We start from the raw sequence: 23,397 nt of genomic DNA, 5'->3' as shown, positions 1-23,397 counted from the left end.
TTATTAAAAAGAAAATCTAAACATAAGTTTACCTGATTACAGATTTCTTGAATGATTTCACCATCTTTATCCTTTGGTCACTTTTGATTTGTTTGTTCTCTAATGCCAGGTTTGGAAAGTAATTAATTACAATTACTCAGATAACTGCTATTGAGTACTGTTTTGGGTAGAATGCTAGTATGGATATACTTTTACTTTTTGAGTACATTCTGAAATCAGTGCTTCTATTTCACTAAGTTTTAACCACAGTAATTGTACTTTTATTCGAGTACAATACTTTTTCCCCATCAGTTGACCACACAGTAGTACATCCATAAACAGCAAAAACTGGAGTATTGCTATCTCAGGTTAAACATTTGGAGGTGATCTTAACTCCCGACGTGTAATTTTAACTCCATTCTGAGACGTATGGCCCTCAGTGATGGAGTTATTTGACAGAGTAACCCACCAGTGTTAGTTCAACTCTGTACAACTGTACAATATTTAACACTCTTAAAGGTGTCGTTTAAGTAAATGGTATGCATTAAATTAATGGAGCTTATTGTATTGTGTAACAAAAATGTTAAACTGTCTAATACTATGCACTTTACTTTCCCTTGATTTTTAAATGTTTGATACTGTTTAATTTTTTTGTGATTATATAACAAAAATGGTGCTTACAAATATTTTGCATTACAAAAAGGTGGTGACAAACATTTGAAGCTATAGTTTCAGTAAGAAAACCACAACAAACATACCTACAGACCAAAATTGCTATTATAAACTGTTTTATGAAAACACAGCAAATGGTACACAAGAACATTCAATATCAGTTTTTAAAATTATATGGAAACGATTAACTTAAACTTTCTGGATGTATGACGATTATTAAACACAGTGAATCCTTGCTCAAATGTACACAAACTTCATAAACATATTTGCAGGAAAAGGACGTAGCGAATTGTAAAAAACTACAATACCCATAAATTAGCACTCTCTGAATGACAGTCAGTCTGTCCAATCACAGGAGCTGAAATCTTTGAGACTACCGCATTGGGCGGGCTTGATATCACAAGAATGGACGCGATCAACTGGCAAACGTTTCATTACACGCTTTGAAATGTAATTTCCTATGGGCATTTTTCACTTATTTGATTTCTTTATCCCAGTCGGTGAATAGGGACTCTGGAAAGACGCTGGCTTTGGCGAACTAAAGGCTACAAGAGGGATTGTCCGACGAGAGTAAATGAGAGGAGAGGGAAAAGAAGGGCCCGCCGTCGTAGCCGGAGAGCTTCGGGGAAAAGTGGGTAGCGCCGCCTGACGGACCGCCCGACGAACCGGGGAGCCGCCGTCAGGAAACCGCGGTGCCGAGAAACAGGTCTGCAATATCGGAGGGAGCGCCGCCAACAGCTCTCCATATGCCATCACACACTGTAAACAAAGATATGAATCAAATTTATCATGAGAATCAGACAGTGATTAATGCGGCACTTCTGGGCAGTAGTCGTGTTGTTAGCAATAGCATTTGTACGGCTAACAGCTGTAATTGCGGTATCTTTTCGCGGGATTTTTGCATATTGTCTCTGTAAACACTACTGTTTCCCCCCTATACATCAGCCCTATTAGTTTAAAAATCAGTGTGATGATGATGTCGCTGTCTGTGTGATGTGAGATAAATACTGCAACCATATACTCGTGACTGCTCATGGTTGTATTCAAACAGCTACGTGTTACATGATGCAATGTGTTTTTCTTTTTTCCACAGGTGCGATCCTTGTACACTGCGACTATAAACACATTGGGCACAACAGTTTGAAGTAAACTCACCATATCTATTCTCACACAAACCCTTACATGATATAGCTTTAACAAGTTAACACACAATCACACCAGTATCAGCATGGCCGAGCAGCAAGAGGATGCAGATGGTGTGTATGTGGAGCATCAGTATATGTGCAGCGAGTGCCATCAGCTCTTCAACACCCTTGAGGAGGTATTGATCCACCAGCAGATCCACACTGGACAGGAGGTAGAAGGGGAGGTTGGGGAAGCCATGACCATCCACAGTATCCACGAGATGGGACAAACCCAGCAGTACCAGTGTCTGGAGTGTGGAGCCCTTCTAGTCAACCCAGAGGAGCTGCTGCAACACCAGGAGATGCACATGAGGGAGGCTGGGATGGAGGTGGAGCAGCAAAGTAAGATGTTTGTTTGGCTATGTTAAAATCTGCTCATGATGCTGTTTTGTGGAAGTTTATTAATAGATATGACTGGTCCACAGCGCTATGTGAGGTTTCAGAAGCAGCAGAAGCAGCATCAGAGGCTCAGGTGCCAGGGCCTGTCCAGTACCAGTGTTTGGACTGTCTGGCTCTGTTCGACTCCCCTGATACCTGGCTGGAGCATAGACACACCCACAGTCGGAGCAGTACACACAGCAACACAGAGACCATGGTAAGGGACCAAACACTGCACAGACAAATGAGGGATTTATTCACTTTAATGCTACATATCTTTGTTCTGAATGCTAAAGCACTCTTTGTATATTAGTCCAGATCACTGATTATTAAAAGACTAACTGATGTTTTTTAAATGTAAAATATTAGTTTGGAAACCCTTGCATTATAAATTAAGTGCTACTAATTATTTCATATTTCATTATATTTATATTAAAAATATTAAAAAGAAAATTACAATGACAGATTGTAAAACAGACTTTTTACGACCCTGTCTGTAAAAATGGCGGATTGCAAAAAGTCTAGTGCAATCTCTGACACATTCGTGGAGCGTGACCTAACCACTAGGCCATCTGTGCTCCAAAATAAGGCAAAATCTTTAACGTACTTTCATGTCTGTGCACATATGATGGCGTGTTTCTAAGATTTCAGGGTTCAACTGCTGTAAAACTATCACAATATATCATCTTATTTCTCTACATCTGTATCTTTAGTGATGCTGGCTCCAGCGCACGCTGTTGAGTTGAAAATATGACTATATCTGTAGAAGTGGTGGATATTGTATCATTGAAAGGATGCAGTATTAAAAAGAATCAAAGTATTTAACATTTTGACAACCTTATCATGCATGTCTCATCGCCTCTAGAACAGTGGTTCTCAAATGGTCTGGCAAGTTTATGTGTGCTGTGAGAATCTGTACCCATATGTTATTACTGCAAGTACAACAGTGACAGATCCTTTAACACATGTTGAAGAGTTGATTTGCATAAAGTAGATCTACAGGAAGGTGGAATCACCTGCTGGGCATTGCTGCTGGTTGAACATCCTCCCGTGCCCATGGGTCAGCTGCAGGGTTATCAGCCAGAAACCACCATTCACCTACGTTATCCCTCAAAAGGCGTGTGGTTGACAGCCCCACGTAGCCTCAGCATCCAACCTCCACTGGATAGATGGTAGTCTTCCAGCCAGCCTCCCGGCACTCAACAGCCAGCTCTGAGTACTTGGCCTTTGTGGGCGGCCTCAATCCCCTCCTCTGCTGGTATTGTGAGCTCAATGAGGAGCACGGATTTTGCCTTGGTGGACCACACCACTATGTCAGGGCGGAGGGATGTAGCAGTGATCTTGACCGGGAAATGGAGCTGCCTGTCAAAGTTGACTCTCATGTCCCACTCCTGGTTGGGGGAAAATGGCCTAGGTGTTTCTCTTGGCCTGATGTTTCTCCCCCCACCACCTTCGGTTATGAAGCTGATGTGGTTGAGGTTCTCTGCTGGTGGTAATCCTTCCCTCTCCTGTCGACGCCCCTCCAGCACCTCGGCTAGCTTTCTCAGGACCTGGTTGTGGCCCTGGGAGAGCGCAATCTTACAGCCTGACAAGATGTGCTGGAGGCTTGCGTTAGGGGTGTTGCAGAGTGTGCAGCATTCCTCACTCCTGAACCACTGGTGAAGGTTACGAGGACAGGGAGGCATGTCATATGTGGAGCTGATGAGGAAGTTGAGCCCTGCCTTCAACAGGTCTTTTAGTTTTTAGTTAACTCCCTCCAAGGTTGTCCAGCTTCCTTGTCGGCCCTGCGACACGGCCTTGATCTTGTGGTGCTTTTCCTCCATCCTTGTCACCTCCACCACCACCAGCTCCTTCCTCTCTTTGCGGCTGGCCTTGGACCAGAACCATTGTGCTTCTCCCCATCCTAGCCCTGCTGTTCCTAGCCCTGCACTCTGCCAACAATCTCTTGATGTTGCAGATGACTGATGGCTTGGTCAACCTCAGTTTGGGCGTTTCACTTCCGGCCTGTCGGAACCTTGGCGTTTGCATTTCTTACAGACTGGTCAGCAGACTCTCTCAACTTAAGAGTGAGCCTGGTCTTTTCCTGCTTGTAGCCCAGACTGATGGACTGAAGCGGCAGCTGGAGGGTGTTCCATCTGAAGAGGCCCGTTGCAGAGAAGCACCGTGGCAGCCCCAACCACTTTTGGATGAATGAGTTGGCTTTTTCATCCATCTTACTTGCGGTGGATGAGGGGATCTCACTCATTTTCAGTGGCCACATCACCCTCTTGTAGAGTGTAAATTGGTAGCACCAGACTTTTTACTTGCCTGGGAGTTGGCTTTGGTTGATCTTTGCCAGGCCTTCTGAGAGCTGTTCACGGTTGTCCCCAGCTGTTTGTCCGAAAGCTCTGCTGAGTACTGTCTCCCCAGGCTTTTAATAGGTTGTTCAGAGAGGAGTGGGATTTTCTCTCCCCCTACAATGAAGAAGGTGTGCCTTAAGATTTTGGCTTGATCCTAGATGTGTCTTGGGCAAGTAAAGTACAAACCACTTCTCTAGATTGTGCCAATGCAGTCATCCTGTAAAATCATCCTAAAGGAGATGGGGTTTACTAATGAAAAGTACAGTATTGCTGACTGCAGTGCTTTATTCCGTTCAGTCACCCAATTTTTGTTCACTTCATTCAAAACATTTACAATAGCTGTCAAAAGCAAAAGAAGAGAATTTGTTTTTGTAATATTTCTTAATACAGGAGAGGAGCCATCCCTAAATCTCAGAATTTGGTTGAAATGTTTTGAAGAATTTCCCACAATGTTTCTGAATATGTAATCGTTTCACATAGTCAGATTCATACACCCCACATTGCTTTAAAAAGAAAGTTTTACCTCTGTGACTCTGAAAAGGGTTGTGAAGACCAGCAGAGCTGGGTGGTGTTGCTGCAGCTGAACTGTAATTCTAGAAAACTGTAGTTTGTCACAGCCAAGTGGCAGACATCAAGTTTCTAAAATATGTGATAATTAACTGAAGGAGAGAGCCTCTCTAAGACTGTTTACATACTTCCACAATTATCTATTTGCTCCCTTATTGTGTAAAACAATGCTTTAATTTTTGGGGTTTTGTCTCCTGAAACAGGAGTACGTGCTGCAGCCTGATGGCACGGTCACTCCACTGAACAGTATGCAGAAGTATGTGCTGAGTGAACAACAGGCTGGAGAGATCTTGGCACAGGTATTTATAATTGTTATAATAATAACAGAGGAACCCGTTTGGGATCTACATGAAGGGTTTTAAGGTATTGCCATGTTAGTAAGTGTATTTTTAAACTATGGGTGTATTTTCCAGGTACTTGCTCAGCAGCAGCAACAACAGAAGAAGCGTCAGCCTGTCTCCAAACCTGCTACACCCTCTCGTTCCTCCCTACTGCCTCCAGTGACTCCTACCCCCGGATCAGCCACCATGCACCTGCAGATCCTCACAGCTCAGGCTCTGGCTGACAACTCCAACACTCCCAGTCAGCGTCGCTCCAAGCTCCCCCCTCTGCTCCCCGCTGTGGGCCGACACTCTGCTACAAAGCTTGGGGTGCTGGAAAACGGTGTCCAGAGACTGGAGTTAAGGTTGGCCCCTGCTGTCCAGGGTGATGGCCAGCAGCAGCAGCCAACAGAGGTGGTGGTTATCCACCCATATGAGTGCTCTGAGTGCTCCCTTCTCTTCCAGACCCCAGAGGACTTCCTCCAGCACCAGGGGGAGCATTTCCTGGCTCAGGACAAAGAGAGCGGTGAGCCAGGCGTCATGGGGACCTTTGAAGAGGTGCGAGGGAGGGAGGAGACAATGGAGAAGGCAGAGGACATTCGAGTCAGAGTGGCAGAAAAAAGAGCCACGGTGTGGGCTAAACCACAGCAGTGTGAGCTCTGTAACCGCACCTTCACGTCAGTTAACCGGCTCACTGCTCACAAGCGAGTACATGAGCAGGGGACACATGAATGTCCAGAGTGTGGCAAGGTGTTCAAGAAGGCAACTTCACTGCAGACACATATGCGCACACACTCTGGTGTAGCCAGGTACCTGTGTGTGGACTGTGGCAACGGTTTTACTACTGAGATGACGCTCATCATGCACAGGTAGGAGATTTGCAGACATGACAGCAGCAAGACAGCAGTTGAAAAGTGATTGCTGATGCTCACACCTGATTTGCTTTCATTATAAAGCACCTGACAGAAGGCTGGGTGTATCCTATTGGACAATCTCTTTGGAGTGTCTATCAGGACACTGCAGGCAAAGGTTTCCTTTCAGCTTTTATTGAAGGCAATTGTACTCATCAGGCCTGGAAGGTATCACTGGTTATTGTATGTAAGTAGAGTGTAGTGTGTGAGGCAGAAATAAAATCAATATTATAGGACACTTACTGTACATTTTTATAGGATATGTGATTAGAACATATCAAATTTATGAATAATTAAAACATATTGAAAGGACAAATAAACATCAACGTAAATACACAGAACAACAGCTTCTTATGACTCATGTTAATGAGGAAATCCCACCTGCCGATGAAAACTTTTATTCAACAAGTCTACTTATTACCAAAATGAAATAACATGCTCTTAAGCAAACAAAGAAATATGGTAAAGGGAGTTTTACCTATTTAGGAGATAATCTACCTAGTATATGCATAAGGGGCATCTAATTATATGAAAAGCATGCAGCAGCCAAGAAACCTTTGCATAATAAGTAAGCATTACCCTTTAATGAATCAGCATGATGATCAATCCACATCCAACAAACATGGATACATAATAATCTAGAAATGTGCTACTTACTTAACACATAAAGGGAGGCTGATAATGTGCAAGAAATCTGATGGATGGTACATCCATATTACATCACTGATGCATGATAAATGGGGTTGGGTCTTTATTAGGGCTAGGTAATTAATCGTGAATTACATTAAATCGCAATATGGCCTGCTGCAATTTACAAATTGCAGAAGTTGCAATATTTCTTTAACCTGAAATTTGTCAAAATAGCAATTTAATACACTCAGTTTTTCAGCAGCAGAGATTTATGCGCAGCACACCCTGCACCCTGCAGCGATCAGCTAATAACCAGCTTCTCCTCCCCCACCCCAGCCGCCTCCTTTATACCTTAAAGCTTGTTGCACCCTCATATTCAGATTCATGCTACTATGGATTAATTGCTTCTTAAATTTTTTTCACTACACATTGTCATTTATGTATTCATCTATATGGGGGTTTCTAACCATGTGCCCCCTAGAAAGTCCAAGCATGCTGCTTGACTAACTCAGGGAGCTTCTTTAGAGCAGAGCCTTCTTCACCAAGTAAAACTATTTATTTGCATTTTGCAATAAAATGGTCTAATGTCTGATGAGTGTTCCTGATTGAATGTAGGTTTTAATATATAATGATTTATTGCTTGAATTTGTTCAAAAATGCATATGGTGAGTAACCTAATAATAATCACATATCACATTGCAGTCGCAATCTTGAGAAAAAACATCGCAATTAGATTATTTTTGTAAATCGTTCAGCCCTAGGTCTTTTGCAGGCACAAAACTAGCAGCCAATTGTTCGAGGGATCATTCCTAAACCAGTCTGAACAACAAACATGATAAAACAACTGCTAAGTTGAAATCTGATCTGAGAACGGTTTTGCACAGTCATCTTTCCTTCCTGATATCTTGCAGGAAGTCACACACTGCAGACCCTCTTCACAAGTGTCAATTCTGCAATAAAACCTTCACCAACATGACCAAGTACCTCTACCACCGCAGAACCCACCTCAACCGTGACTCACCCGGCATGTCTGTCCCTGTCTCTATGGTTGGTTAAAAAAAAAAAAAAACACTTCTGCAACCTTAAAACAAGGATGGTGTTTCAGTTTGATTTATGCCTGTTTCTTCTTCTAGGTCTCTGCTCAAACGAGAGCATCTGTCTCTGCTCTCGCCATCCTACAGAGAGCGAGAGAGAAGAAGAATTCACTCACAGCTGAGGTAAACTTCAGCCTGTTGGCCCCTCTCACCGAGGATGAGCTGGAAAAACTGGGAGAGGATCCAGAACAGACCTCTCAGAGGAAAGAAGAAGTGGACAAGCAGGTTGAGGAGGAAAACATGGAGATGTCTGCTCCATCTGAAGTCAACACTGAAGACCCCCAGCAGCTGGAGGATACCACTACATCTGCTTCAGCTACAGACTCGGCCTCTCTGGACAACACAGGTGAAGGAGTATCTCCTGGCTCTGCAGATGTGCCTCAGGTTGCGTCATCAGACAAAGGGTCTTTTTCTTGTCGTTTGTGCTCTAAAACCTTCCCTTCCCAGCTTCAACTCGTCCACCATAAAAGGAAGTCCCACGTCACGGAGCGCAACTTTGTTTGTGGCATCTGTGGGAAGTCCTTCAAAAAGCAGATCCATGTACGCAACCACTTCCGTACCCACACTGGTGAGCGGCCTTTTCAGTGTTCTGACTGCGGGAAAACCTTCTCATCCCTAGCTAATTTGATGAGGCACAATCTCATCCACTCTGGTGTGCGACCGTACCGCTGTGACGTCTGTCACCGCTCCTTTTCTCAGTCGTCCAACCTCCGTCAGCACAGCTTGCTGCACTCTAACGTTGCAGCTTTGAGCTGCCCCGACTGCCCTGCTACCTTCCGCTGGCCGACCAAGTTAGCAGCACATCGCTACACCCAACATCCAGGAGCGCCGCCTCCTTTCCCATGTCCTCACTGTGAGGCTGGCTTCCTGACAAGAAGGCAGAGAGACAGCCACTGTCTGGGGCAACACCCCACACTGGTAGGCAAAGAGACAAGCAGCCAGTCAGATCTGGGAAAAGAAGTGACCTCAGAGCCGTCCGCCTCAACCTCTAAGGATGTTGAATCAGGAGATTCAGCCAGTGTCTTGCGAGGAGGTTTAGATTGCAACATCTGTTGGAAGAAGCTTAATTCTCCTGCTAATCTGCGACTACACAGACTGAGCCACTTCACTTTAGGACCTGGTCGACCTGGCTGTACAACAGGGAAGCGACCTAAAGCCCATCAGTGTCCCACCTGTGGCAAATTGTTTGTGTCCTCTTCAGGAGTTGCACTTCACCAACGAGTTCACACCGGGGAGCGACCCTTCCCCTGCCAAGTGTGCGGCAAGCGCTTCAGACAGAACACACACCTGCGGGAGCACCTGCGCACACACTCAGGTGAGCGGCCGTTCCGCTGTGAAATGTGCGGTAAGGGTTTCATCCAGAGTATGCACCTGGCCGAACACCGCAGGACACACACAGGAGAGCGGCCGCACGTGTGTCCACAGTGCGGGAAAGCATTCAAGACTTTCTCCAACCTGAGAAACCACAAGAAGACGCACGCCCGACAGCAGAGGCTCGATGAAGAAGCTGCTGCTCAGGCTGCTGTACTCGGTGAGGCCGGCTCCACTGTGGCAGTGGTGGATGCTTCAGCGGTGGAACTAGCCAACGGGCAGCCTCAGGTGATCCAGATCCAAGCCTCGGAACTTCAGCAGGTCAGAATGGATATAAAAGTCACTTCATCCTTAAAAATCTGAATAAAGGTTGCATGAGCTAACTTTTATATAGCAGCTTACTTTAGCCAATGTGGAAAATTTAAGTATTTGCAGTGCAAGTTTTGAGTTTAACATAGTGCTGTCAAGATTAATAACGTGATTTACACTTCATTTCAGCACACTTTGGTTAAGCAACTGTGGCCAGGGTATATAAAGAAAATCTGACATTGGATTTAATACATTTAAAGACCCTCTTCATACATTTTAAGACTTAACGCATCTTCAGTTTCTCACCAGTGACAGTAATGACGCAGTTCTTATGATCTGTGCTGACAGTAAGATAAGAATGTAAAAAGAAAAAGATAATGCCAGTAGTGTTTTTTATTGTAGTATGTAGATTAAGCGTTGTTTGAGGCTTTTTAGAATATGAGATAAAAAACACATACCATAAGGTAGCTGAAATTAAGGTCTTATTTTCTAATTAAGAGGCCCAAAAGTAGCTATCATAAAATCTGAAAGTATCTATTTACAAGCAGTGCGTTTAAAAAAAAAAAAAACAAAACTTAAATTTAGGTATTAGGGGAAAAAATCAAGGTATGATTACAAACAGGATTCTTAAAATCATTCATTCTGACTTGAAAGCATTGATGTGTCAGTGATCAATTTATTGTTGCAGCTGATCAGCCATAACCCAGAAGAATTGAGTTGTCATCACTTCAATAATTTATCTCCACAAGTTTTGGAAGAATTCAGGTCAGATCTGGCAGAATTTCCAAAAATCTCATGTAATTAAAGCTAAATATAGAAAACAGTGGAAGAAAAACTAGCCTACAGCCTCTTTAGACAACTAAGCTGTACAGTTAAATAAACTACACAATGTAAGACCTTTTAGTCTTGCATTTAATACTTTATAGAAGCCTTAATTTTGACTGAATTACTTTATCAACTCATAATACTCTAGAAGATCTCACAGACACCCTGTGCAGCATCTTACTGCAGCAACAATGATGTAAAATAAGTCCACCAGTGCTCCTTCTTTTATTTATTTTATTTAACCTTTATATAGCTAGGTTAGATTAATGTCTCATTTCACTTTAAAAAGTCAAAGACATCTCAGTGGAGAAGTCATCTTCATCTTGTATAATCAAACAATTACCTTTTTACTTTCTCCTTGTCCAACCCATTACAAGTTCCCTTTTCCATGGAAAATGTTAAAATCTTCTCTAGTGATTCTGATTCCTGGTTCTGATTTCTTCTCAGGCACAGGGTACTCCTACCATCATGTGTAATGAGTTTGGGGAAACCATTGCCATCATTGAAACCAGTGAGGGCGGAGCTCTGCCTCTGGAGCAGGCCTTGGAAATCTACCACACAGCTTTGGAGAACGGACTCGCCATGGACAATCTGGAAGGACTGCAGATCCTCTGAGGAACCTCACAGCAAAACCAGATTTTTTTTTTGTTTGCGGATTTGATAAATCCATTAACTTCTGCCTGATTACTGCCTGAAAGTGTTCAGCAATGATTCATCTAAGCAAAATAATGCATTACAGGATACGCTATGAGCAAAAAACAGACCAAAGTACATCAACATCCCTCTTCTACAAAACTGTAACAGGGATCAGTGTTCGTGTGTATTAAATTGAAACTAAATTTAAAGATATGGCATTCTTCCTAAACAAGGACCATTGGCTGTGCCTCAGATCGTATTTGTCTGATAAATTTTATCATTTATAATGAAATGGGTAATTTTTTTCTCTGTGAAATATTCCTTTGTAAAGATGTGAAATGAATAAATGTTTTTTCCAAGATGATTTCCATAGGGGTGACTTGGGTGTCAATCATACAGCAGTACAGGTAGATTCAGCACTGCTGCTGTTTATTGGCTTAGGGTAAACAAACACACTCAATTGGAACAGTTTTGAACTTTTTGGTGTATTTGCAAAAGAAATCAAATTTTTCACATTGCCAGCGATAAGATCACTTTAATTGAACATCTATTTTTATTTGCATACTGAAAGTTACAGATACAAACTTAAATTATTCATAGAAATTCCTCTCTTGTATACTGGAACAGCAGAACAAGGAGTTAAACACAAAAACATTAATAGCCATATTTATTGTTTTTTCCATTTCATGTGTTTTACTTCCGGGAATGGTTGTTCTTAAAAGTTGACTCATGTTCAATGACAGATTTTTTTTTTCCTTATCAATAATATAATGAGTCTACTGACTCTACAGTAATTATTTACAACACAACCAAGTCTTGCACAAAGACACAACCAGTATAAGATCCTACCAGCTCTCTTTTGATTCTTTACCCTCCCCTCACTTCCCCCGGGTTTCTCTCCGCCTGTCTAAAAAGGAGGTCTGGAGAGAGCAATAAAGTGACAAAGGGAGGAAGGAGGGAAGAAAAGAGGTGGAGGAAGAGATGCACAAGTTTCGATAGTATCAAATTGAACTAAGCGAGGGACAGGCATATGGGGTGATCTAAAACAAACATACGGCTTATTACAGTTGAAAGAATAGAAAGGTCCATGTTGTGTTTGTCTTCTTTGAAATGAACAATAAAAAATAAACTGCACCGCAGATCCTTGCTGAGGTGGGAGGCCAGTCAAGGGAAGACTAAAATGGAGGAACTGTAAAGATATGGAGAAGTCTCACCTGCCTCCAAAATTATATAAAAATAATACAAGAACTCAACAGCTGGCAGAAATGAAAGAAACATCTGCTAGCAATGAGAACAAAACAAAGGGCCAGGGTTCACTGCAATGATATGAGGAGTAATAATAATAACCATAGGAATAGTACAACAACAAACTGAATATGACAATGTTAAATACAAATCAAATTATTTAAAAAAGTTAATAAAACTGCTTGGCAATAGAGGATTAAGGCTTAATCAGCCTGACCTCTACAACTAAGAGCCAGGATGTGCCTATTGACTCTGACCCAACGTCCTTCATGGCTAGTGAATGAGAGGCACAGGAATGCTTGGTTCCTACCTACTGGCATGTGCTCGGGTCAGCTGCAAGAAGGGGCGACTTGGCCAGACAGGTAACTGCAGGAATGATGGCACTGCCAGAAGTCCACTAGAATTTCAGTCACTCCCAACAGACCTCCCCTGAAGGTCTATATGTGAGAAATGAAAATGGAGAGATGGATCTTTCCAGGTCCATAGGAACAAGCTCTCCAATCAAATCAGATTGTTTCTGGCTTTTGAGGGCCCAGCCCCCAAATGTCAGCAGAAACATGAAAACAAGCTTAGAACAGTTAAGTCCACTTACAGCTTGTTCCTCAAGCAGATAATTGCTGCTTTTATTCCTTAAACCTTATTTAAAACAAATAATAAAACATTAAATGTCCTTAATTAAAACTGCTGACTGTTCACCGTCTCAGAACAGGAAGTTGCTCCATCCAAAATGAGAGTTCTTTCTTCTTCATGGCAAATGAGTGCAGCTGTACACAATGGTCCTTCCTTCACTGGCATTGATGAGCGCTTTCTCCGAGTTAATTAATACAGAGTGCTAATTCAAGTGGGGAATTAAAGATTCCGCAGGGTGTTTGTGTTTGTGTAGTAGTTTTTGTGCCACTGGTTTTCATGTGTCCTTTTTTTTGGTACAAGAGTCACACATTGCTAAATAAAAGTCCCAACATTGCATACAAACATCTCTCCGTCTCACAGCTTAGCTGTAGACGAGGGAAAGAAACCAGGATGTGTCCAGAGGAGCATTCAGAGTAGATAAACGTCTTCTTTTAAAAGCATTTAGCAGGTGCAAAGGTGTGGCAGAAACGGATCAGTCAATGTCCCTCATCTAGAGGAGTCCTGTGAATCACGCTGATCCTCAGGGCTCCCCTCAGCCCCCTGATCCACTTCATCATCCTGCAGGTCCCCGCCTCCTCTCATAGATCCCTCTCCCGACTGAGAGCCAGAGGGTCCAGGGAGACCAGCTGAGTCAGGAGGGCCCAAACCAGGGGCGTCAGAGGGGGTAGCCGTCTGCATTATCTTCTGTCGCACCTCCCGAATCTTCAGCTGCAGACACACTTTAGTGGGAAAAATATCCGAGTATCTTGTTTGGAAGGCTGCAGTAGCTTGAGCTGGAAACAAAATTTAACAGGGCACAGATGAATATCTGAGAGCCAAACTGGTCCAGAGGAAGCTCTAGATGATTATTTGTGTTTGGGTTTTACCTGATGGAAAGAAGCCCTGCTCCTGAAACAGCTGCATGACCAGAGCTCTCCTCTGGTCTAGGGTTCGTCTCAGGGAGGAGTACGGCACCTTGTCAAACTCCAGTTCTGCTAGGATGTCTTCTCCATCCGGGGCTGGAACAAAAGAGGACAGATGGAATAATTGTTTGATGTTCTTCAAAGGATCTTATCATTGCTTGGTCAGTTTTTCCTAGGTGCTACAAATAGAAGACATATCTCAATCTCAGACCACTGTCTATCATTGTCAGATGCTTTATACCCTTTAGAAAAGAAGTGGATTTCTCTTTAGTTCCAGTGAAGTGAGCATTAATGTTGAATGACTTGCAGGTATGATTTTCATGTGACGATTATGACTGCAATTCAAATATTTTTTTGTCCACATTACCAGAGGAGTGGCACTGTTCATCTAATATGTCCACAGTGAAACGTATGCAATAAAACTGAGGTTTTACTCTACTCATAAGTCCTAAAAACAAAACAAATTTAAATGTCTTTCCTCACAATTAAGGAGATTAAAGTTGGCCAAAATAGCATAATTATGATGCAGATTCAAAAAAAGTCAGGCTTTGTTCGGTCTTTCCTTAAGAGTTGAAAATGAGTTTTAGAATGCATGTTTTCTATCTAGAATGGAGTTTGGTTCCATCTTTTTTGATGTGTTTCAGGCAGTAAAGCCAATGATTAGCTTTGTACATTCTCAAGCAGATTGTTTAAGTCTGAATAGTTGATTTATTTTTTACTTGCGCACTGATGCAGATGTTTGTTAATAAAGTCAAATTAATGGTGAAAATCCCTTTAGTGTGAGCTGGGTTGCCATCAGTGCAAATAAACTTCCACCTGTTTGTTTTCTAGTTTAGTATGGTTTGGTTTATTTATATCCTCATTAGCTTTTGCATAGCAGCAGCTATTCTTCCTGGGTTCTCCTTGATTTCAATGTGACAATACAACCAAGCAGATAAACAAAAAACATACAAAAATACATAAATAAAGAGACATCTTTATAACACTATACAATTACAAAGTACAAACCATCACCTACATCCTAACTAGAGCATAAAAACTGTCTACAAATGTCTGTGCAAACCTCTCCATAGTTCTAGATCATCTGTGCACACACAAGTTTAAACAACATCAAGAAAATTATACTGTAAACAATACAATCAAAACTTAATTATTTAATTTACCTATATCTCTGATTTTTTTTTAAATATGCTGGTAAACTAAGAAAATTAAGTTAATGATTTTTTTAGGTAGGTGTCTTAGGGTGCTTTAACATTAGGTCTAGTAGTTTTGAACCGCACCGTGACATGATTCCTCCCCCTCCCCCTGCTGGCTTTGCTTTCACACTAGCAACATTGAACCGTACCCGGGCCCACTTGAGTATTTACTCAGTCTGAAACAGCAGGTGGCAGTATGCACATAGCTGGTTTACAACCCCAACAAGGAGGAGAGAGAAGAAGCTACCATGGCAACCACTGGGGTCATGACCAGAGTGAAGATTATTTTTGTTTTGACCCAGCAAAAAGTCCATCCTGAAGCCATGGGTGATTTAAAATCACTTTTTAAGATGCCAGCAACTTCACTCTTTGTATCTGCACATATAAGTGCAGCTCAGGGGATTAAATGGGCTCGCGCTGCACAGATACAGCGGTTAGTGAAGTGACAGGAGACTTTTATTGCCTTTGAACCTCCTCTCACTGACTCCAACTAGTGTTCATCTGTAAGGTGAGTCACAACAGCTTGTTTATTGGCTGGATTCTGATGATTTCCGCCCTTTCTAGAGGAAAAATATGAACAAACTGCCGCACTGTGGAAAGAAGTTTAGTTTTTACGATGACATCATAAAGCTGATATGACGCTCTGTCCCGTATCCGGCGCGGTTGCATTCACATCTCATCTGAACCGAGCCAGAGTCCACTTGAATGGCGCCCGAGACCACCTCCCCAAGTGGGCCCAGGCCCGGTGCCTGGGTGCAGTTTGTCTGCATTCACACTACCAAAACGAACCGGACTTTGGGCTCGAGTGCAGTCGGATCCAGGACCGGGCCCCTAATGTGAAAGCACTGTTAAAATTTCCTCTTAAACTTTTAATAATTTCCAGTTGCATTATATAGTTTGAGAGAGAGTTGCACTCTTTCATTGCTCTGTACATCACTCTTATTTGTCTTTCAGTAAGATAAAATAACTTTCAACTGCATGTCATGTCATATAATTGTTGCTGTCAATACAGAACATTTAACCTGTATATAAAAAAGCCTGCTGAAACGTGATTGGTCAACACAGCTCAGACATCAAACTAATTACAAACAGAAATCAGAACACTTGACAGAGTGAAAATCACAATCCCTGTGTAGAGATTGAATGAAGAATCTTTAAACAGAGGTTGAATATATCTAACCTCTATCTCAGTCAAGTCACATGAAGCTTTCAGGTAAATTTCATGACATTCTTGGTAAATGTACTTGAATATTAAAAATAGGATTTTAATGCATAATTTTTACATATCAAAATTATTTTCAAACACAACAAGAAAACACATTAGGGCATCATATAATGTGTAAATACTTTAAGTAAAGTGGAGTATATCATAAAAAGCATGGACAAACATTGTAATGGACAGTGCAGATATTGATTGTCTGGTAGTCACTCATGACTTGCTTGCATTTTGGATTTGTACCCAAGTAAAATGATAACATTTATTTTTGTTTTAAATTCCTTTCCTTATTGTTTCCACTTGATAATAATACAACACACTTCCAAAAACATGAAGTCCAAATTCTCACTGAGGTCTAAGTATATGAAATAAAAGATATCCAAGGTAAATCTTTTAAGTACAAACTCTGAACCTGTGCTTCTTGTACACAAAATTCTTTGAAAATATGGTTAGATGAATGTCTATGTACTCTTGTTCCTCCCTGAGAGTTACCTGTTCTGTCAAAGGTGAAGATGTCTCCCTCACACTTGGCGGCACTTTTAGGTGTGTTTGGCTCTGAGCTGCAGCTTGAGCGCCGCCGACTTTTTCTCTTAGGAGAGACTTGATCATCAGTGGCTGAATCCAAATCTAAAAGAACACAGAAAACAAACTTCAAACCCACAAACCCACTTGAGAATTACATAAAAAACTTTTAAGTAAAAATATAGTGTACAGCCTGTGCTATACATAAAGTTTGAAACTATGTAACTGGACCTATACTTTTAGTTGATCCTTGAAACGACAAAGGTAAAAGACAAATATTTATCTGTATGGAGTAACTTTGTGCTGTCTGCTAACTGATGTTCACTGCAGCTCCTGACTGAGGAATGCAGACATTCGGGTGGTGTAAAATGCAGAAAAGAGATATACCTGTCGAGTTCTTCCTCTTACGACGATAGCTGCCCAGAATGGCTCGAGGTGAAGTGGCCAGGCTCTGCAGGGTGGGTGAAGGCAAAACCTCCTCAGGCCGAAACTCTGGCAGCTCTGCAAAGCGCTCCTCAAAATATACCTCCGACAGCACCCTGCCAGACCAGCAAGCACACACAAACAGAATACACAGTATATATACACTGTCCAACAATCATCACTACAGTCTAAGACAGAAGATTCACAAAGGTGTTAACTCACTTGTCCACAGAGTCAAATGTCTTCTTCAGCGGTGGTGGGCGGGATTTGACCTTTTTGGGTATAGGAGCATCTTTGTCTGTCTGTGGGGGAGGAAGGGTGGAGTCTGTGGTTGAAGGAGGGGGAAGAGGAGAGGAGGGGAGGGACTCCTTCCATCCAGACTGCAGACAAAGTCAGAGGTGCCATGGGTCAAGAACAACTTTTAAACACTTACTTTTAAAAAGAAATTGAGGACAACTTTACAAAAAAAGAAAAGAAATAAGCCTTTTTTTTTTACTAGAAACAGATGGTAAAGATTAAATGAATCTGACAGATTTTTAATAGACTGTTATGGAAATTTAAGTTATGGTACTGTAAACAAATGCTTTAACTATGTGTGTTCCAGACTCTATGAAATATTTTAGTAATTGGATTGTTGTGACTGTTTGATTTTATTGTATTTTACTTTATCTTGTTACTGTTTGTATATTTGTTTGATTATCTATTGTGTATTGTCATGTCTCTTTGTGGACCCCAGGAAGAACAGTCATTACTGCAGTAACAATTAATGGGGATCCAATGTAAATAGATAAATAAACTTTGTAGTTTGTAATCATAATGTCAGGGCTAAAAATCAAACATTCCTCTCACCTCTTTGGCGGTTGTGCTTTCTCTGTTCCGTGTTTCAGAGGAGTCTGCTGCACTGGCACCCTCCAGTGGCCTCTCGGATGACTGAGGCTCCTCAATGGGATGTGTGGTTGGAGAACCGGACTGCCCTGCAGGCTCAACCTCAAAGGAAAAATGACTGGAGGCAGCAGCATCCATCTCCTTTTCCCGCTCTCTCTCCCTCTCCCGTTCTCTCTCTCTTTCCCTCTCCTTCTCTCTGTCCCTCTCTTTTCCTCTGCCCCCTCCTTCATAGCTGCCAACAGGGATGTTTGCCACTGTTGCTTTCACCTTCTGAGGGGTCCTGACTGGAAGCTGGGTTAGTTTGGGTGTAGCTGATATACTCCCTGTAAAGATAAATACAGTTATATTATTAATAGTAGGGATTCCTTTAATTCCAACCTTGCAAAGCCAAGAATTTAACAGAAACAAGTACCTGGTGTTTGGATCTGAGGTGGAGGACTGCAAGGCCTTATGGACACATTTGAACCACTGGGAGGTGCCACTGAGCTGCTGGAGATCTGTGACTGTCTCTCCAGCTGCCTGTCAGAGTGCATAAGCAGTTCTGCCTGCCTCTCGGCCTGTCTGTCTGTCTGACGCTCTGCAGGTCTGTCCGGGGGCAGGTGCTTGTCTACCTGTCGGTCTGTATGGAGCTGTGGATGTGGGTGTGTGACCGTTGTTGGGGTTGCTGTGTGTTTGGACAGGATGTGAGGGGAAGCACTGGAGGGGCTGGAGACAGCATAAACCACACTGGGGGGCACTGCTGTCATGGAGACCACCCCTGTTGCCATGGTGACGCTAGGGGAAGGAGGATAGATGGCAGTAACGATCTGGCTGCTGGAGCCCGAGGCAGGGGCCGAGGTGGAGGGCAAAGGAGACTGAGCTGTGGCCAGAAGTGGAGGCTGACCTGGAGGAAGGAACATAAAGTGATAATCCTCAAAGATTCACTATCAACATTAATTGTTATTGTCTGTCTTCACTTGAGTTAGCTTTCATTATAGTACTGATTATTACTGAAGTCAACACATATCACTGATGGAATATATTGAAATAAAATTCTGATAACAGAAGTGTGTGTATCATCACCGTATTCTCACGCAAGCTATTTTGCTGTTATATCACACTAAAGGTAAGAAGTTAAAATGCCATTATTAAGCTGTGAAGGCTCATTTGTACTCTACATCTGAAACGCATACAGATAAGAAGTTTTGTGTCCATACTTCCCATTTTTATTTCTTCACATTTTCTCAAGGTTTATGGCTACTGATCAAACATTGCAATACCACTGCCATTGTTCAGCAATGTACCCAACAGTACAAGCCAGGTAAGCAAAACACAACAAAGAAAACTTATTTGAAAAGCCGCAGAATGTATTCAATCTTTCTAAGAAATATTGCTAAATATAGTATGTGTTGCTAGAATCTACAAATAAATACATAATATCAGCTGGGCGGAGGATGGACAGAGCAGCAACAAAGGAGTTGTTGCGCTCCATGTTAGACAGTAACCTCCAGTGTTTAATTTTTTCATTATGATAATAGATCTGTGCATTAGAAACATTACAACAGTCAATGCCCTCAGATTAAGTGTCTATTATGTTAGAGAGGCCATTGAAAAACAAACTGTAGCAGACAATTTTATTTAAAAGGCTATATCTTTTATTTCATGTTATAACTGAGTTTTTTTGCAGTTTAAGGGTTAATGTGGGCAGATCTTTCCCCTGTTGTTTTAGATAACAGAGTTTATGCAGCTTGTGTTTGCACTAATTTTGCAAAAATGCTACTCACATGCAAATATATGTATCTACTAACAGATTAGCCATAACATGCTAAACAATAACCCACTTCATTCAGAGTTGAATAAAAGCTTTCAACTCTTATCTTTTGGTCTTGCAGTTGGAAATCCACAATTTTAGTGTGGGAAAGAATTGAAAGTGTTAGGCTTTAAGATAAAATGGATCATAGTATGTGTCTTTGTTATTCGTCCGTTAATATTATAAGACTCTATTTTTGTTCAGTGCTTTGTTCAGTGGCCTGGTTCACAACAAGACAGAAAGTCATGAATCCATATTATAGTATGCACCAGTTCTAAGCAGGTTTGCTGTTTATAGGTTATTTGCAGTCACAAGATCTCAATGTTACGCAAACGTCAGATGGGTGGGATGTGAAGAACAGAAGTTAGGAATCAATGAGAACAAAGGAAAGTTATTACATATAAGCTCTAGGTGGACCTAAATGTTGCAATTGTGATCAGAAAATGTCTACATGTATTAGGTAGATCTCTTTATAAAAAAGGGGGTTTTTAACACAGTTACACTAGTCTGCCAGACATGGAGATCTAAATCCCATATTACTCAGCCCTGCAAATACACGAGCCACATGAAGGTAGACAAGAGTCTTGTGGAGTCTTACACTGAGTTAAGAGGCTAGTTGTGTCCCTTTAACAGCTTTTCTCCCTCATTTTGTCATGAACATGATTTTGATTGAATCAGTGATATACTATAAACCAACCAGACCTTGTGGTGTGAGCAACTGAGCAATGATGTGCTGTTCAAGAATGGTAAAAAATAGTAAATGGACTTGAGCTTGTATAGTGCTTTTCTAGTCATCTGACCACTCAAAACATTTTTACACCACAGGTCACACCTACCCATTCACAACCTTTTACTCCACATTTCTGGAGAATTTGCCATCAGTATTAGCTAATCCCATTTATACCCATCCATATCCATTTACACTCCATTGAAGAAGCAGTGGGAGCAAATTGGGGTTAAGTATCTTGCCCAAGGACACATCATGTGACTGCAGGAAACGGAGATTGAACCTGTGTCCTTCTGATGGTGGGACAACTGACTCTACCTACTGAGGCTGCTCTTATTCTATGACATGGCTCGTTTATGTGAACTACATAAACAGACTACCACATTTGAGAGCCACATTCTAAATTTCCATTGTTTTTGTAAGTTAATAAACATTTAAAAAGCTAAATTGGTACCACAGGAAGAGCCATTTGGGAGCCAAAAGACTGGCTCTCATTGCTAAGATGAGCCAAATGATCCATATCTCTATACAGAGACAGATTTCCTATCACAACGAGCGGAGCAGGACAGATATCGGCTGTGGAAACACAAGCATGATAGATTTTTATTGTGACAAACTGTACTGAACCATACCAGACCACTAGGTGGAAATAGAACATATGTGTGTGTTGTCTGATTACACTCGTCCAAAGTTTTGATGGAGGCCTTTAATGCAGTCTGCCGCTGTTTCTCCATGAGCTGTTAAATGTTTTTGCATAAATGTGTCACTACTTTCAGGACTCAAAAGTAGCCCAATATTTTCAGCATATTTTCTTTGCTGTGACATAATCTGCAAAGAACCTTTAGAGAAGTGTGCTTCAATTAAAGGGACAGAATTTAGTATTATTAAAGTGGTATGTATGCATATTAATGCTTTTCGCTCCCATACTGCTCAACCTAGTTTTATGCAATATGTACAAAACTACTGACTGGCAAAGGAAAACTACAACCAGTGAGTTTCTTTTTGCAGCACTAACCTGCAATCAGCGGCTGCACCAGCGTTTGTCCAGGTGGTGCGATTGCGGTGAACCCAAGTGTTGCTAGGGGCGATGGAACATATGCAGATCCAGCCACTGGCAGGGTTTGCTGTGCGGTGGAGGAGCCTGTTGTTGTGGATACCAGAGGAAGAGTTGATGGGACCCCTGGAGTGGACTGGACATAGGTGATCCTGAATGGTAGATACAGAAAACAGAGAAGTGATTAAAGAAGTCAAAATGAGAATTAAAAATTTTGAAAAGAGAGAGGGAAGAAGAAAAGGTGACATTTCTGTATGAAAGTCAGTGGCAAAAGAGGTGACAAGAGTTGTTGAGTTACAATAATGAGCCAGAACAGGAACAGAGGGAACAGAGACGTGATTAGAAAGAAAGAGGAAGACAAAAAAAGAAGTGCTGCAGTGAGGGTCAGGGGGTGAGTGTACATCACAGCAAGCGGCACAGGATGACTAGTGCTGTTTGTGTGTGTGCGCTAGGAGCTAAGAGGTAGTGTGGGGGTGGCAGGCAGAGGCAACTTGGGCCACCAGCAGCATGACTAACACATCCAGAATAGAGCTGCACTGCTACAGCTGCACCCCTGCTGGAGTTTTTGTTTCTCATAATGTCTGCTCACTGTGCTTCAGGAAATGTGGACATCCCTGCTGTAGGAAACAATACTGTATACTTAGATACAGTGTAATTCATCTTATCTTGATTATAGCAGTTACTTAATATATATATATGAAAAGGGGAAAGGGGTATTTCATTTACAGTTACCATAGAGTTGAAAGTTGATATAATCTGCACTGATGCTCAGTTTTTATTGATAAACAATTTTGCAAGTCAACCCCAAATGTAACAGCCTTCTTAAAATCCTGAATCATCAGGTCCTCTTCTAAAGGTATTCAATCTGTCTGAAAAGACTGAATCAACCTTTTCTCATTTGTAACAGGCTGAAAACTGTGTAAGTTCTTGTTCCATTTGCTTTCTATTTTGGGCCAAGAACACAGTTTTAGTAAATGGTCCCCTCATTGATTTAAGTCAAAAGATGGTTGTAGGTGAGTTATCTTTGGTAAGAGATGTCAGCAAATTTTCCGAGACTCTGAATCACCCAAGTCCCATGAGTGGCTGCTGTCTACCATTAGTGAGTGAAGTAGTAGTGCTTTTTAAAATAATGTTGCTTAAACAGAGAGCACAGCAATGCTTATCGATGCCTTACTCCTGCGTGCCATAGGGCTGGGTATTGCTAAGAACCTCATGATTCAATTTGATTTTGATTCTTGTGGTTGCGATTCAATTCGATATCAATTCGATATTGATTTCAATGCTTTGATGTTGATTCAGTAAGAAGTAGAAATACACAAATAACCTGTTGACAATTTTTAATAATTATTTTCATGCCCATGTGAACATATGTGGTAGGTCACCTCACATTTTTTAGCAATAAAACACCTGAAAATAAAAATTTGCACAATAATAACTTATTTGTGCATAAGGAGTACAAAAGTAAAAAACATGACAGTTCTGTATAAACACTGAAAGTAAAGTGCATGTAAACTTTAATAATATTTCTTTCCTCTTGGAAATTGTGACAAACCTCACATAACATGGTTATGGTTGGTTGTTGTTTGGTCGAGTGCAGCCTCCATCCATACAACGCGAATCACACGCACAGTGACCCCCACTGGCCAGGAGGTG

General features: G+C 41.7%; 2 protein-coding genes across 12 annotated transcripts in view; one reads left to right on the top strand and one right to left on the bottom strand.

Annotated features, from left to right (window-relative positions):
* The first annotated feature begins 1,042 nt into the window (after positions 1 to 1,042).
* znf526 (zinc finger protein 526) lies at positions 1,043 to 11,184 on the top strand. 3 transcript variants are annotated; one of them, XM_041793548.1, is made up of 8 exons: positions 1,043 to 1,357; positions 1,843 to 2,177; positions 2,261 to 2,430; positions 5,323 to 5,418; positions 5,533 to 6,308; positions 7,892 to 8,027; positions 8,114 to 9,706; positions 10,967 to 11,184. In XM_041793548.1, the coding sequence occupies exons 2-8, from the start codon at positions 1,880 to 1,882 to the stop codon at positions 11,132 to 11,134; spliced, it is 3,237 nt and encodes a 1,078-aa protein (XP_041649482.1). In that variant the 5' UTR covers positions 1,043 to 1,357; positions 1,843 to 1,879; the 3' UTR covers positions 11,135 to 11,184. The 3 variants fall into 3 exon arrangements, with proteins under 3 accessions (XP_041649482.1, XP_041649479.1, XP_041649480.1); XM_041793545.1 differs by having other exon boundaries at positions 1,745 to 2,177; XM_041793546.1 differs by having other exon boundaries at positions 1,043 to 1,412; positions 1,745 to 2,177.
* A 503-nt stretch (positions 11,185 to 11,687) lies between these two features.
* Positions 11,688 to 23,397, bottom strand: part of cicb (capicua transcriptional repressor b) — a 54,393-nt gene continuing 42,683 nt past the window's right edge. For 8 of the 9 annotated variants that reach the window (XM_041793822.1, XM_041793821.1, XM_041793824.1 and 5 more), the window contains 8 exons: positions 21,706 to 21,896; positions 18,587 to 19,057; positions 18,139 to 18,497; positions 17,512 to 17,669; positions 17,254 to 17,414; positions 16,837 to 16,971; positions 13,897 to 14,028; positions 11,688 to 13,803 (listed from right to left, as the gene is read on the bottom strand). In XM_041793822.1, the coding sequence (XP_041649756.1) occupies positions 13,517 to 13,803; positions 13,897 to 14,028; positions 16,837 to 16,971; positions 17,254 to 17,414; positions 17,512 to 17,669; positions 18,139 to 18,497; positions 18,587 to 19,057; positions 21,706 to 21,896 (1,894 nt within the window). In that variant the 3' untranslated portion in view covers positions 11,688 to 13,516. The remainder of the gene's footprint in view (positions 13,804 to 13,896; positions 14,029 to 16,836; positions 16,972 to 17,253; positions 17,415 to 17,511; positions 17,670 to 18,138; positions 18,498 to 18,586; positions 19,058 to 21,705; positions 21,897 to 23,397) is intronic. The other variant, XM_041793827.1, reaches the window with a different exon arrangement.

Source organism: Cheilinus undulatus, linkage group 8 (genome assembly GCF_018320785.1).
Source record: "Cheilinus undulatus linkage group 8, ASM1832078v1, whole genome shotgun sequence".
Lineage (NCBI taxonomy): Eukaryota > Metazoa > Chordata > Actinopteri > Labriformes > Labridae > Cheilinus > Cheilinus undulatus.
This window is presented reverse-complemented; position numbering and strand designations above follow the sequence as displayed.

Coding starts and splice junctions, on each gene's coding strand:
- znf526 (XM_041793548.1), top strand. CDS start 1,880: ATGGCCGAGCAGCAAGAGGATGCAGATGGTGTGTATGTGGAGCATCAG. Junction 6,309..7,891: donor ATGACGCTCATCATGCACAG/GTAGGAGATTTG, acceptor GATATCTTGCAG/GAAGTCACACACTGCAGACC. Junction 8,028..8,113: donor TGTCTGTCCCTGTCTCTATG/GTTGGTTAAAAA, acceptor TTCTTCTTCTAG/GTCTCTGCTCAAACGAGAGC.